Source organism: Lepus europaeus, chromosome 20 (assembly GCF_033115175.1).
Source record: "Lepus europaeus isolate LE1 chromosome 20, mLepTim1.pri, whole genome shotgun sequence".
NCBI classification, from domain to species: Eukaryota; Metazoa; Chordata; class Mammalia; order Lagomorpha; family Leporidae; genus Lepus; species Lepus europaeus.
In genome coordinates, this window is record NC_084846.1 from 25828561 (window position 1) to 25840903 (window position 12343).

The window sequence follows — 12343 nt, forward strand, 5'->3', positions numbered from 1 at the left end:
CCTCCACGGAGCCCTACCGCAAGCCTCATTCTATGGGAGGGAAAACTGAGGCATGTTCATCCCCAAAGGCTGACTTGAGGAGTAGGCAGTGCACCCAGCAGCTGAGACGTCCTCTTTACATATTGCACTGTTTGGCTCTGCTGTTGACTCCAGCTTCTGTTAATACAGAACCTGGGAGGCAGCAGGCGGTGGCTCAAGTCCCTACCACCCATGCGGGAAACCTAGACTGAGGTCCCGGCTGCTGGCTCAGGTCAGACTCAGTCTCTCTTGTTGCAGGCATCCAGGGTGTGGACCGGCAGGTGGAAGGGCTTACTCTCTCACTCACTTCTTCCTTCCCTCCCTCTCTTTCTCTAATACGTTCGGAGCATTTTTAATTCCTATTTTAAAAAAGACTTATTCAAAGTTAGTCTCTGATGATCAGCAAAGTAGACGTTAGTCCTTGGTTTCCTGACCGCTATATGTGTCTTTCCACTTCACCTGCTGTGTATACCAAGACAAAAATAATTTGTAAGCCTGAAGAAGCCTCAGAGAACACTAGCTATTTAAGACCTTTGCCATTTGTTAGTCTTTGCTGCTTTTACTTGCGCCAAATGTCTTAGAGGAATCTCATGTTAGGTTGTCATCGTTACGTCTTGTATTGCTTCCAGGTGTTATATTACTTTAACTCAGTCGCTTCATCTAAGTATGAGCGGGGCTCCCGCCGGCCCAGCTGGCACAGGGAAGACGGAAACCACCAAAGATCTCGGACGCGCCCTGGGCATGATGGTGTATGTGTTCAACTGTTCAGAGCAAATGGACTACAAGGTATGTTAGCTGTTAAACGACATGCAAGAGGCTGTCTGCTACCGGAATCATTCGGATTCAGAAGGAATCGAAACAGTTGCCTGTAACTCTCTTCTGGAGGTGGGCATTCGGTGCAGTGGTTAAGTTGCCCCTTGGGATGCCTGCATCTCAGCTCAGCTCCCGATTCCAGCTCCCTGTTAATGCACACCTGCGAGGCAGCAGTGTCGGTCCAGTTCCTTGGGTCCCTGCTACCCATGCGGGAGAATCCAGGTCGCGTTCCCAGCTCCTGGCTTCCCTCTGGCATGCATTTGGGGAGTGAACCAGAGGATGGAGGTTCCGCCTGTCTCTCTTTCAAACAAAATGAAACTAATTCAGTAAAAAATAATATCAAAAAATCCTCTTCTGTTCGGTTCTGACTGCCTCGCCCCACCCTCTAGTCCATAGGCAACATCTATAAGGGACTGGTGCAGACAGGAGCCTGGGGCTGTTTTGATGAGTTCAACCGCATCGCTGTGGAAGTTCTGTCCGTGGTGGCCGTACAGGTGAAAATGATTCACGATGCCATCAGGCACAAGAAGGAGAGGTAAGTGCCTCGTGGCTCTTTCCTCTTGTTACACTCAGAATAATGTGGACTAGCACAGGTAAGCTCACCTCCACCAACTGTTGCTCCCTCTCCCTGTCTCATAACATAGATAAGAGTCTAGATGACTTGCAAGAGTTGTTCTGAGTGTTTTCCCATTTTTCATGTGTGGGTTTCAAGTGTTGAGTACCGTCAAAGTACATTAATTTAATCTCTCCTTTTTTTATTAATTTAATCTCTTTTAAAAAAAACTTTGTGGTGACCACAAGGATGAGTTCTCAACCCTCTCCTTCCTTGACTTCTGGAAGCATCGAATGGAGTCGGTCACTTCCTGTTGAGTGACCCAGCATCTTTGTGTGATTTGCAGGATTCCACTGTCCCCTCCATTTATGGCACCGTATGGCTGCTCTGTCGATGGCTTCTTCCCATCTATAAAGTGGGGGAAGACTGGTATCTACAGGTTGATTACCGTGATGATGAGTGCCCCAGCACTGGGAAGCACCATGTCGGTGTTTGCTATTATTTCTTATTGTTGGTGGATGTCACAGTGCTCAGTGGCGGGACTTCTTTTCTCTCTCTGTATTTTCTCCCTTGGCGATTTTATGCAGTACCACGGCTATCAGACAGCATCTTGATGCTGCTGACGAGCAGGTGCCCAGATCTCCTCTCTCTCCGTCTCTAGATTTGTAGGAGCAACTGCTTATTTAGACATCTCAAAACTGCCCTCGATGTCTCACCGGGCCTCTGCTGTTTAGCAGACTGTACAATCAAAATCCCAGTCTTGCCACCAACACCTAAACTTGTTCATTGTTCCATTGCAGATACCTTCATATTCTTCCAAGAACTCGGGTCAAACCTTTCAAGATGTGTCTGGTATCTAACCACTTTACAACATGATGCCGCTCTCCCCAAAGGCAATATAGAGTGTGCACTTAGGGTTTGATGAATGCATTTAAGAAATGAATATTACAGGACAGGACACAGCCCAATTCCCTAATTCTGATTCTCTTTGTACTTTTTTTTTGGCATATGGGGCAGCCTCATGTATCTGGCTTACCTCTGACCCCCATTTTTAGGGGTTTTACTCAGTTAACTATCTTGTCCATGGGGGCATTTTCAGTTTCCCATTTAGGGAAGGATTATTTAGCCCCTTGAAGCTGTGAACCTGTTGTAGAAGTTTCTAGTTTTCGGTAGGTGGATCTAGGTGGTGCCGCCTCCCATGGAGCCTCTTGGTCCCTGCGCCACATGGCCTGGGGCCCCGTGTCGTGTGCCTCACCTGTCCCTACACTTGCGCCATGGCAGACGAGTGTGGTTCCTTCTTCTTTGATCCTCAGTTGTATTTTATTTCGTTTTTAATTAAAATCTCATTATCTTAGGAAACCCAGTTGTCACTTGAGGCCGTCCTTTATTACGGAGATTTATGGACCTGATCCGTGCAATGATTTCTGAAAATTTCCAACTGCACTTCTTGGCGGCCTCCTCTGCCTCGCCTGCTCGTGAGATGTCTCTCTTCCTCCTTGGTCTGGCCCCTGTGTACACAGCAGGAGCCTCCATGATTTCCTGGGTTTGTTCCATTCCTAGTCCACGGGAGGAGTGAAGACATGGGACCATGTCTCAACCACACCCCTCCCAGTGTCTTGCTGACTGCCACCCTGAGGTCCATCCATTCCACCTGTGGCCCTGCCCACTGTGTACAATGGGGCAGTCAGGTCTCCTGTGGCAGTAGCCACCTGTCGTCCTGTGAGCAGCCCTGCCGGGCCTGTCCACTTCACCGCCCAGGCTGACATTCTTGTCTACCTTGGCTATTCAAGATCCACCTGCTCTGAATTACCCCGAATCTAAGGTGTGCCGAGTCCTAAGTCTCATGGTTTCTTTCTCCCTCTCTGTATTCCCCCTCCTCTGTGACACAGGCCTAGCTCCTACCTCCCCCAGCCCTTTCTTTTTCCAGCAAGAGATCATCTTTATGCATGGGTACTTAAGAAAAATTCAATGAAATGGAATCAAAAGATAAGTGTGTATAGATGCAAAAACTTGTGAAATGCATGCAAACTTCTTCCTTCCTTCCTTCCTTCCTTCCTTCCTTCCTTCCTTCCTTTCTTTCTTTCTTCCTTTCTTCCTTCCTTCCTTCCTTCCTTCCTCTCTTCCTTCCTTCCTTCCTTTCTTCCTTCCTTCCTTCCTTCCTTCCTCCTTCCTTCCTTCCTTCTTCCTTCCTTCTTTCTTCCTTCCTTCTTTCCTTCCTTCCTTCCTTCCTTCCTTCCTTCCTTCCTTTCTTCCTTCCTTCCTTCCTTCCTTCCTTCCTTTCTTTCTTTCTTTCTTCCTTCCTTCCTTCCTTCCTTTCTTTCTTTCTTCCTTTCTTTCTTTCTTTCTTTCTTTCTTTCTTCTTCTTCCTTCCTTCCTTCCTTCCTTTCTTCCTTTCTTTCTTTCTTTCTTTCTTTCTTTCCTTCCTTCCTTCCTTCCTTCCTTCCTTCCTTCCTTCCTTTCTTTCTTTCTTTCTTTCTTTCTTTCTTTCTTTCTTCTTTCTTTCTTTCCTTCCTTCCTTCCTTCCTTCTTCCTTCCTTCTTCCTTCCTTCCTTCCTTCCTTCCTTCCTTCCTTCCTTCCTTCCTTCCTTTCTTTCTTTCTTTCTTTCTTTCTTTCTTTCTTTCTTTCTTTCTTTCTTTCTTTCTTTCTTTCTTTCTTTCTTTCTTTCTTTCTTTCTTTCACACAGAGGAGAGGCAGAGAGAAAGAGAGCTCTTCCATCCAATGGTTAACTCCCCAATTGGCTGCAATGGCCGGAGCTACGCCAATCTGGAGCCAGCAGCTTCTTCCAGGTCTCCCACGCAGGTGCAGGGGTCCGAGGACTTGGGCCATCTTCTACTGCTTTCCCAGGCCACAGCAGAGAGCTGGATCAGAAGTGGAGCAGCCAGGACTCGAACCTGTGCCCATATGGAATGCCGGCACTTCAGGCCAGGACATTAACCCACTATGCCACAGCGCCGGCCCTATACTTTTTTCTTAACACCCATTTTCCTTGAACTTTTGAAGACCCCTCATACTATGTTTCATTGACTCCAATTTGAAAGTTTCTTCCTGCTTACTTCTCAGTTTGGCTCCTGGCCCCTTCACCATCGCATTTCCCTGGCCATCAATGGCCTAACTGGGTCCATGCAAACTCTTCCAAACATCTTCCACTGCTTCTTCAGTACCTTCAAGTGGTCACAGCAGCCCCGCTCACTGCTAACAGCTGCTGAGTACCCGCCACGTTCTGAGCATTGTGTGTATTTATCTTAGCCGCCTTTATTCAGAGTCTCTTTGAAATCCTCACCTAATCCAATAAAGAGCTTTTCTCTCCTTTTTTGGGATGAGGGAGTTGGATCTTACAAAGGAGAAGGAAAGTACCCTAGTGATGCATCTGAACTCTTTTTTTTTTAAACGTTTTATTTAATGAATATAAATTTCTAAAGTACAGCTTATGGATTACAATGGCTTCCCCCACCCCGCCTATAACTTCCCTCCCACCCGCAACCCTCCCCTTTCCCGCTCCCTCTCCCCTTCCATTCACATCAAGATTCATTTTCAATTCTCTTTATATACAGAAGATCAGTTTAGTATATATTAAGTAAAGATTTCAACAGTTTGCCCCCACATAGCAACACAAAGTGAAAAAATACTGTTGGAGTACTAGTTATAGCATTAAATAAGAGTGTACAGCACATTAAAGACAGAGATCCTACATGATATTTTTTAAAAATTGATTAATTTTGTATGCAAATTCCAATTTAACACCAGGTTTTTTTTTTTCATTTTCAATTATCTTTATATACAGAAGATCGATTCAGTATATGCTAAGTAAAGATTTCATCAGTTTGCACCCACACAGAGACACAAAGTGTAAAAATACTGTTTTAGTACTAGTTATAACATCACTTCACATTGGACAACACATTAAGGACAGATCCCACATGAGACATAAGTACACAGTGACTCCTGTTGTTGACTTAACAATTTGACACTCTTGTTTATGGCGTCAGTAATCTCCCTAGGCTCTAGTCATGAGTTGCCAAGGCTATGGAAGCCTTTAGGGTTCACCGACTTTGATCTTATTCTGATAGGGTCATAGTCAAAGTGGAAGTTCTCTCCTCCCTTCAGAGAAAAGTACCTCCTTCTTTGATGGCCCCGTTCTTTCCACTGGGATCTCACTCGCAGAGATCTTTCATTTAGGTCTTTTTTTTTTTTTTTTCCCCAGAGTGTCTTGGCTTTCCATGCCTACAATACTCTCATGGGCTCTTCAGCCAGATCCGAATGCCTTAAGGGCTGATTCTGAAGCCAGAGTGTTATTTAGGACGTCTGCCATTCTATGAGTCTGCTGTGTATCCTGCTTCCCATGTTGGATCATTTTTTCCCTTTTTGATTCTATCAGTTAGTATTAGCAGACACTTGTCTTGTTTGTGTGATCCCTTTGACTCTTAGACCTATCAGAGTGATCAATTGTGAACTGAAATTGATCACTTGGACTAGTGAGATGGCATTGGTACATGCCACCTTGATGGGATTGTATTGGAATCCCCTGGCATGTTTCTAACTCCATCATTTGGGGCAAGTCTGATAGAGCATGTCCCAAATTGTACATCTCCTCCCTCTCTTATTCCTACTCTTAAATTTAACAGGGATCACTTTTCAGTTAAAATTTAAACACCTAAGAATAATTGTGTGTTAATTACAGAGTTCAACTACTAGTACTAGAACAACAACAACAACAAAATACTAAAAAGGATAAAGTATTACATTGTACATCAACAGTCAGGACAAGAGCTGATCAGGTCATTGTTTCTTATAGTGTCCATTTCACTTCAACAGGTTTTGCATCTGAACTCTGAACAGAGTGGCTGCCGTAACCATTGTGCGAATCTGCCTCCTTGGAACACTGGGTAGATAGAGAGGAAGGGAGGAATGAAGGAAGGCTGAACAACCAGGCACAGATGGGACAGGGAATTCCTTTTCTTCTGGGTGTGGACATTATCCGTGCCATTTCCCATTCAAGGAATGACAGCCCCCATGTCACCTGTCGTTCCAGCTGGAAGTAGGCAGGTCCTCGTTTATATGCTTTCTACAACTGTGCTAAAATGAAAACAGACTACTTCCTGTAACTCCTCGAGGGAGAGGAAGGGCATTTTTAATAAAGATGCTTCAAAACATATCCAGAATACATATGCTTATGCATTTTAAAGAAAATTACAGAGATTCGGCCACTTCCCAATACTAATTTGCATTTTGTCGTGGTTTACATTTGTCAATGTGCATTCAGACCCAATCAACACATTTCACTTCATCATCAATGTTCTTTCCTTGTGGTAGATTTGTGTTTCTTGGGGAAGCGATCCCGCTGAAGCCATCAGTTGGAATATTTATTACTATGAACCCCGGATACGCTGGTCGAACAGAATTACCGGAAAATCTCAAAGCCCTTTTCAGGCAAGTGCTGGGCTTGGTGGACGAGCATCTGGCACGCTCATGCCACCTAACGTTGGTTTGCTCTTTGTGGTGATTTTGCTTTTGAGATTTCCTATGGAAAACCTGCATTAGAGAGATTTTTACTGTGCTCAGTGAGCCCTTTTTAATTATAAAACCAGGACACAAAATCAGTATTTAAAAGTTACATTTCAGTGTTTAGTATTTGCTCTTTTGTGATGATATTTATAGTTAAGCATGGTTTTTGCAGATTATGAACTATTCAGGAGATACAGAAGAGAAAAAGGCAAAAACCTAAGAGTGTCACCATCCAGATTGATTGTTGAATTTTCCAGTCTCTTTTATCATTTACATTTTATAAAGTTAATATCACCCAGGCATGGTTTTTATTTAATTCTTGGCATTTACATATTTTGACAAATATATGTTATCACCTTATCAAAAATTCTTTGGAAATCTTTTTTCATATTGCTCCAAAATAATTCTTATCAGAGTTGATCAGTAATTTGATTATGGGTGTTCCTTAATTTCTGACATGTAGGGTTTGTTTTGGTTTTGGTTTGGTTTGGTTTGGTTTGGTTTCAGTTTTACCTGACCATAAACCACAGACTATAAATATCTACTCACATAAAAAAGTACACTTCTTTTAGGTTATTATCCCAGAATAGCTTCCTAAATGTACAGTTCCTAGGTAAATGATATATATTGGTGATCTGCATCTCCAGTCTACAGTTACCAGAGGGTATCTTTTTAGCAGTCTGTAAGAGAACCCCATCGAGTACAGGGTATGATTAACTTCTATTTTACTTTAAGTCAGCTTCATGCGGTACAATCTAATGGACCTGTTAAGTTGCCATTGATGAAAACAGTACCCCAGTCCAGACACCGGGCCTTCGCAGCACCCTCAGAAGTCCTCACGCCGCTTTTAAGTTAATCCTCGTACTGCCAGTGTGCCGCGGACATGCGGTTACATTGATCTCTCTGGAGTTTGTGTAAAGGAAACTGACAGCGTGTGTTCGTTTGTGTCAGCTGCTGCTTTTGAACGTTATGGTTTTGAGATTCATCCAAGTCGTTGAGCATCTCAGGAGTTTGTTCTTTTTATCACCGGTTGGCATTCTGTGGTGTAGACAGGGGGCAGTTTCTTCATGCGGTCATTGCCTGATGGACATTTGGGTTGTTTGATGCTGCATACAGCTGTTGTGAATGTTCATATGTAACCTTTGCAGGAACATACATGCTTTCATTTCTTTGGGGTAAACATCTGAGAATGAAATTGCTGGCTCACGTGGAAGATATGTTTTCTTCTAAGAATCTGCCCATCTGTTTTTTTTTTTTTTTAAGATTTATTTTATTTATTTGACAGAGTTACAGAGAGAGGTAGACATGGGGAAAGAGAGAGAGGTCTTCCATCCACTGGTTCACTCCCCAAATGGCCCCAACGGCTGGAGCTGGGCCAATCTGAAGCCAGGAGCCTCTTCCAGGTCTCCCACGAGGTTGCAGGGGCCCAAGGACTCGGGCCATCCTCTACTGCTTTCCAGGCCATAGCAGAGAGCTGGATCGGAAGTGGAGCAGCTGGGACTCAAACCAGTGCATATATGGGATGCCAGCGCTGCAGGCCGGGGCTTTAAGCCACTGCTCCACAGCACCAGCCCCCAATCTGGTTTCTAAAGTGATAGTACCATTTTAGATCCTTACCATCAGTGCATGAGCGTAATTCCAGGTGCTTCCTTTTTTGTGGAAACTTGGTGTCATAGGTCTTTTTAAATTTAGACAAACCCCTATAGATACGTAGTTGTGTGTCCTGTGGGTTTAGTTTACATTTCCATGAGTGCTAATGAGTGAAGCATCTGTTCACATACTTACTGGACATTCCCATACCATCTTTTGTTAGAAACATACTTGGATTTTTCTTGCCGTTTGTGGCTTGCCTTTCCGTTTTATTAATGGTGTCCAGCAAGGCAGGAATTTTTTAAATAATGAAATATATTTGTCAATTTAGTTTGAATTTTTATACCCTATCCTAGAAAATTTGCCTCGTCAAAGCTTGCAAAATATTTGGACTGTGTTTTCTTTTACGAGTTTTGTCGTTGTATAGTTTTCGGCTTGTGCTGTTAATGTGTAAAATCATGTTGCTAGATTTTCAGATGCTGAACAATCTTGTTTTGTATTCCTGAGAGAAACTCAGTTTGGTCAGGAGGTGTTACTTTTTATAAAGTATTGCTGGATTCAATATGCTGTCTATGGATATTTATGGATATATATCCTCAACAAAATAATAATATATATACAAATACACACATACATATTCAAGGCCATGAGGGATATTGATCTATAGTGTTCTATCTTGCCTATATTGATATGTAGTGTTCTATCGATGGTTTTAGTATCAGAGTGAGGCTCATATAAAATGAGTTGACAGATGTTGCTATCTATTTTCTTAACAGTTTAGGATTGCTGTTACTACTTAAATTTTGATAGAACTAAACATCCAGACCTAGATGTTTCCTCATGGGATTTTTTTTTTTTAGTGATGAATTCAGTTTATTTATTTTTAAATTGTCATTTATCTTTATTTTAAAGGCAGAAAGAGAGAGAGAGAGATTGATTGATTGATTGATTATCCATCTGCTGGTTCCCTCCTCAAATGCCTACAACGGCTGGGGTTGGGCCAGGCTAAAGCCAGGGGGCTGGAACTGGTCTCCTGTGTGGGTGGCAGGAACCCAAGTACTTGAGCCACCACCTGCTGCCTCCCAGGGTATGCAGAATCAGAGTCAGGACTTGAACCCAGGTACTCCTTTATGGGATGTAAGTTTCCCAAGTAGTTTCTTAACTACCGCTGCACCAAACATGTGCCACTGAATTCAGTTCTTTAGTATGCATGAGCTAGCTCATATTTTTAGTTTTTATTGAATTCATTTTGATAATTTTAAGGAGTTTACCTATGTTATAAAGATTATTAAATTTACTGACAGGCATTGCTCATAATATTTTTGTTACCTGTATTACTGATGTCCTGAATTCCATGCCTGCTACAGGTAATTTGTGTTAGCTAGAGGCATAGAGATTTTATTTTTTTAAGGAGTTTCTGAGTTCACAATATGTATCTTTATTCAGGAAGCCTTCAAAATAATAATATGCCTCTTTATATATAATGTAAGAGTCTACTTTTTTTTTTTTTTTTTTTGACAGGCAGAGTAGATAGTGAGAAAGAGAGACAGAGAAAAAGATCTTCCTTTTTGCCGTTGGTTCACCCTCCAATGGCCGCTGCGGCCGGCGCATCTTGCTGATCCGAAGCCAGGAGCCAGGTGCTTCTCCCGGTCTCCCTTGCGGGTGCAGGGCCCAAGCACTTGGGCCATCCTCCACTGCCTTCCTGGGCCATAGCAGAGAGCTGGCATGGAAGAGGGGCAACCGGGATAGAATCTGGCGCCCCAACCAGGACTAGAACCCGGTGTGCCGGCGCCGCAAGGTGGAGGATTAGCCTGTTAAGCCACGGCGCCGGCCTACAGTCTACCTTTTAGTGTGATTTCTTTCAGTTGTATTTGGCTTAACATTTGCTTGTCCATCTGCACAGATAATTAACCATGTTGCATTTGTATTTTATTCCAATTTTATGGCATTGCTTTTTAACATGTAATTCATCTAATGAGAACTTATTTTGGAAGGTGAGATGAAATGAGTATTTAAGCCAGTCTTTCCCCTCGTAGCTAATCAGTTATTCTAATGTTCTATAATATTGAATGTTTTAAGTTTTTCATAATAACAACTTTCTCTAGCATGGTAATTTTATAATGTCAGATATCATTGAAAAAATATTTCTAGGAAATGACTATTCTAGCAATAAAAGTAATTATTGCAGGACATTTTTGTTTAAAAATTCCACTCCATGGGACAAGCAGTTGGCCTAACAGTTAAGATGCGGGTTGGAAAGCCCACATCCCATATTGGAGGCTCCAAGTTGGAACCTTAACTCTGGCTTCTGGTTCTAGCCTCCTCCTAGTGCAGTGGGGAAGGCACAGGAAGTCGGCTCCTGGATTTGCTCTGTCTCAACCAAGGTGGGCATTTAGAGAGTGAACCACACATGAGATGTCTCTCCCCTGCTCTCCCCGCCCCCGCCTCTCCCATTCTCCTCCTCTCCCATTCTCCTCTCCTCCTCTCTCCCTCCCTCCCTCTCTCCACCCCTCTCTCCCCCCTTCCCCCTCTCTCCTCTTTACCCCCTCCCCTTCTTCCCTTCTTTGTTTCTTCCTCTCCCCCTCTCCCCCCTCTTCCTCTCTCCTCCCCCTCTCTCCCTTTTTTCCTCTCTTCCTCTGTCCCCTCTCTTTCCCTCTCTTCCCCCCATGCCTCTCCCCCAACCCCCAAATAAAAAGATAAGTTAAAAAATTTTGTTAGGCCAGCACCGCAGCTCACTAGGCTAATCCTCCACCTGCGGCGCCAGCACACCAGGTTCTAGTCCCGGTCAGGGCACCAGATTCTGCCCTGGCTGCTCCTCTTCCAGTCCAGCTCTGTGCTGTGGCCCGGGAAGGCAGCGGAGGATGGCCCAAGTGCTTGGGCTCTGCACCTGCATGGGAGACCAGGAGGAAGCACCTGGCTCGTGGCTTCAGATCAGCGCAACCAATTGGCCATTTGGGGGGTGAACCAACGGAAGGAAGACCTTTCACTCTGTCTCTCTCTCTCTCACTAACTCTGCCTGTCAAAAAAAAAATTGTCAAGTAAATCATATGCATTTTTAGCATTTTTTGTGAGTGTGACCCAATTTATCTCATCTTTTAAAATTTGAGTCTTAAAATTTGAATAGTTTTGTGAATTTTTCATAAATTTTATGGAGAGCAGCATCATTTCTGTTGCGGGGTGGGGAGGAGATGCTACAATGTCAGCAGTGTCTGAAGGAAAATTTGGATGAGGACAGCATGACTCATGAGTGGAGGCCATGTGCTTGGGCCGTAAGGGTCTGCTGATCCTACCGTTACCTGCCACGTGGCCTAGAGCCTGTGCTTGAACTCCAGAGAACGCCGGGTCTGCAGCGCTGAGAGATGCAGATAAGGAAGGGTAGCAGGTGCACAGAGACAGAGGATGGAGTGAGAGTGCATGTCAGCCCCCTGTATGGCGGGGGGTAAGTGCTCAGTTATTGCTAGGCTTAGTTATCCCCGTGGATGTAAGTCAAGAAATGAGTAAATAAGTACATTTGCAGTCTCTCTCCCTTCCTCATCTTTGCTGCTTCTGTCAGATGATGAAGAATAATAAATGTGAGAAAAAAAATAAGGAATTAGCTCAACAGGAGAGGCTCACGGTAACCTAGGCCCAGAGAGACTTTGGGGGCTGTTTAGTTAGGTGTGCGTGCAGCAGACTATAATTCTATTTACGAAAACAGGTGAGGACAGATGCCCAGGATATGAACTTTCAGAAGTCTAAAGTGATGGCTTGATTATCTAATCTTGCTCCTGCTTTGTGCTTGCGTGACATTTTTCCAAGCGTTGCTGCTGATGGCAGCTGTCCTGGGTGGAGGAATTTTGGGAAGTCTGCTTCCAAAAAGAAGGGGG

At 43.9% G+C, this 12343-nt stretch overlaps 1 protein-coding gene across 1 annotated transcript in view; it reads left to right on the forward strand.

Annotated features, from left to right (window-relative positions):
* Positions 1-12343, forward strand: part of DNAH11 (dynein axonemal heavy chain 11) — a 367765-nt gene that overhangs the window by 148265 nt on the left and 207157 nt on the right. Inside the window, 3 exon segments of the mRNA XM_062178539.1 lie at positions 648-804; positions 1221-1366; positions 6696-6812. Of these exon segments, the coding sequence (XP_062034523.1) occupies positions 648-804; positions 1221-1366; positions 6696-6812 (420 nt within the window).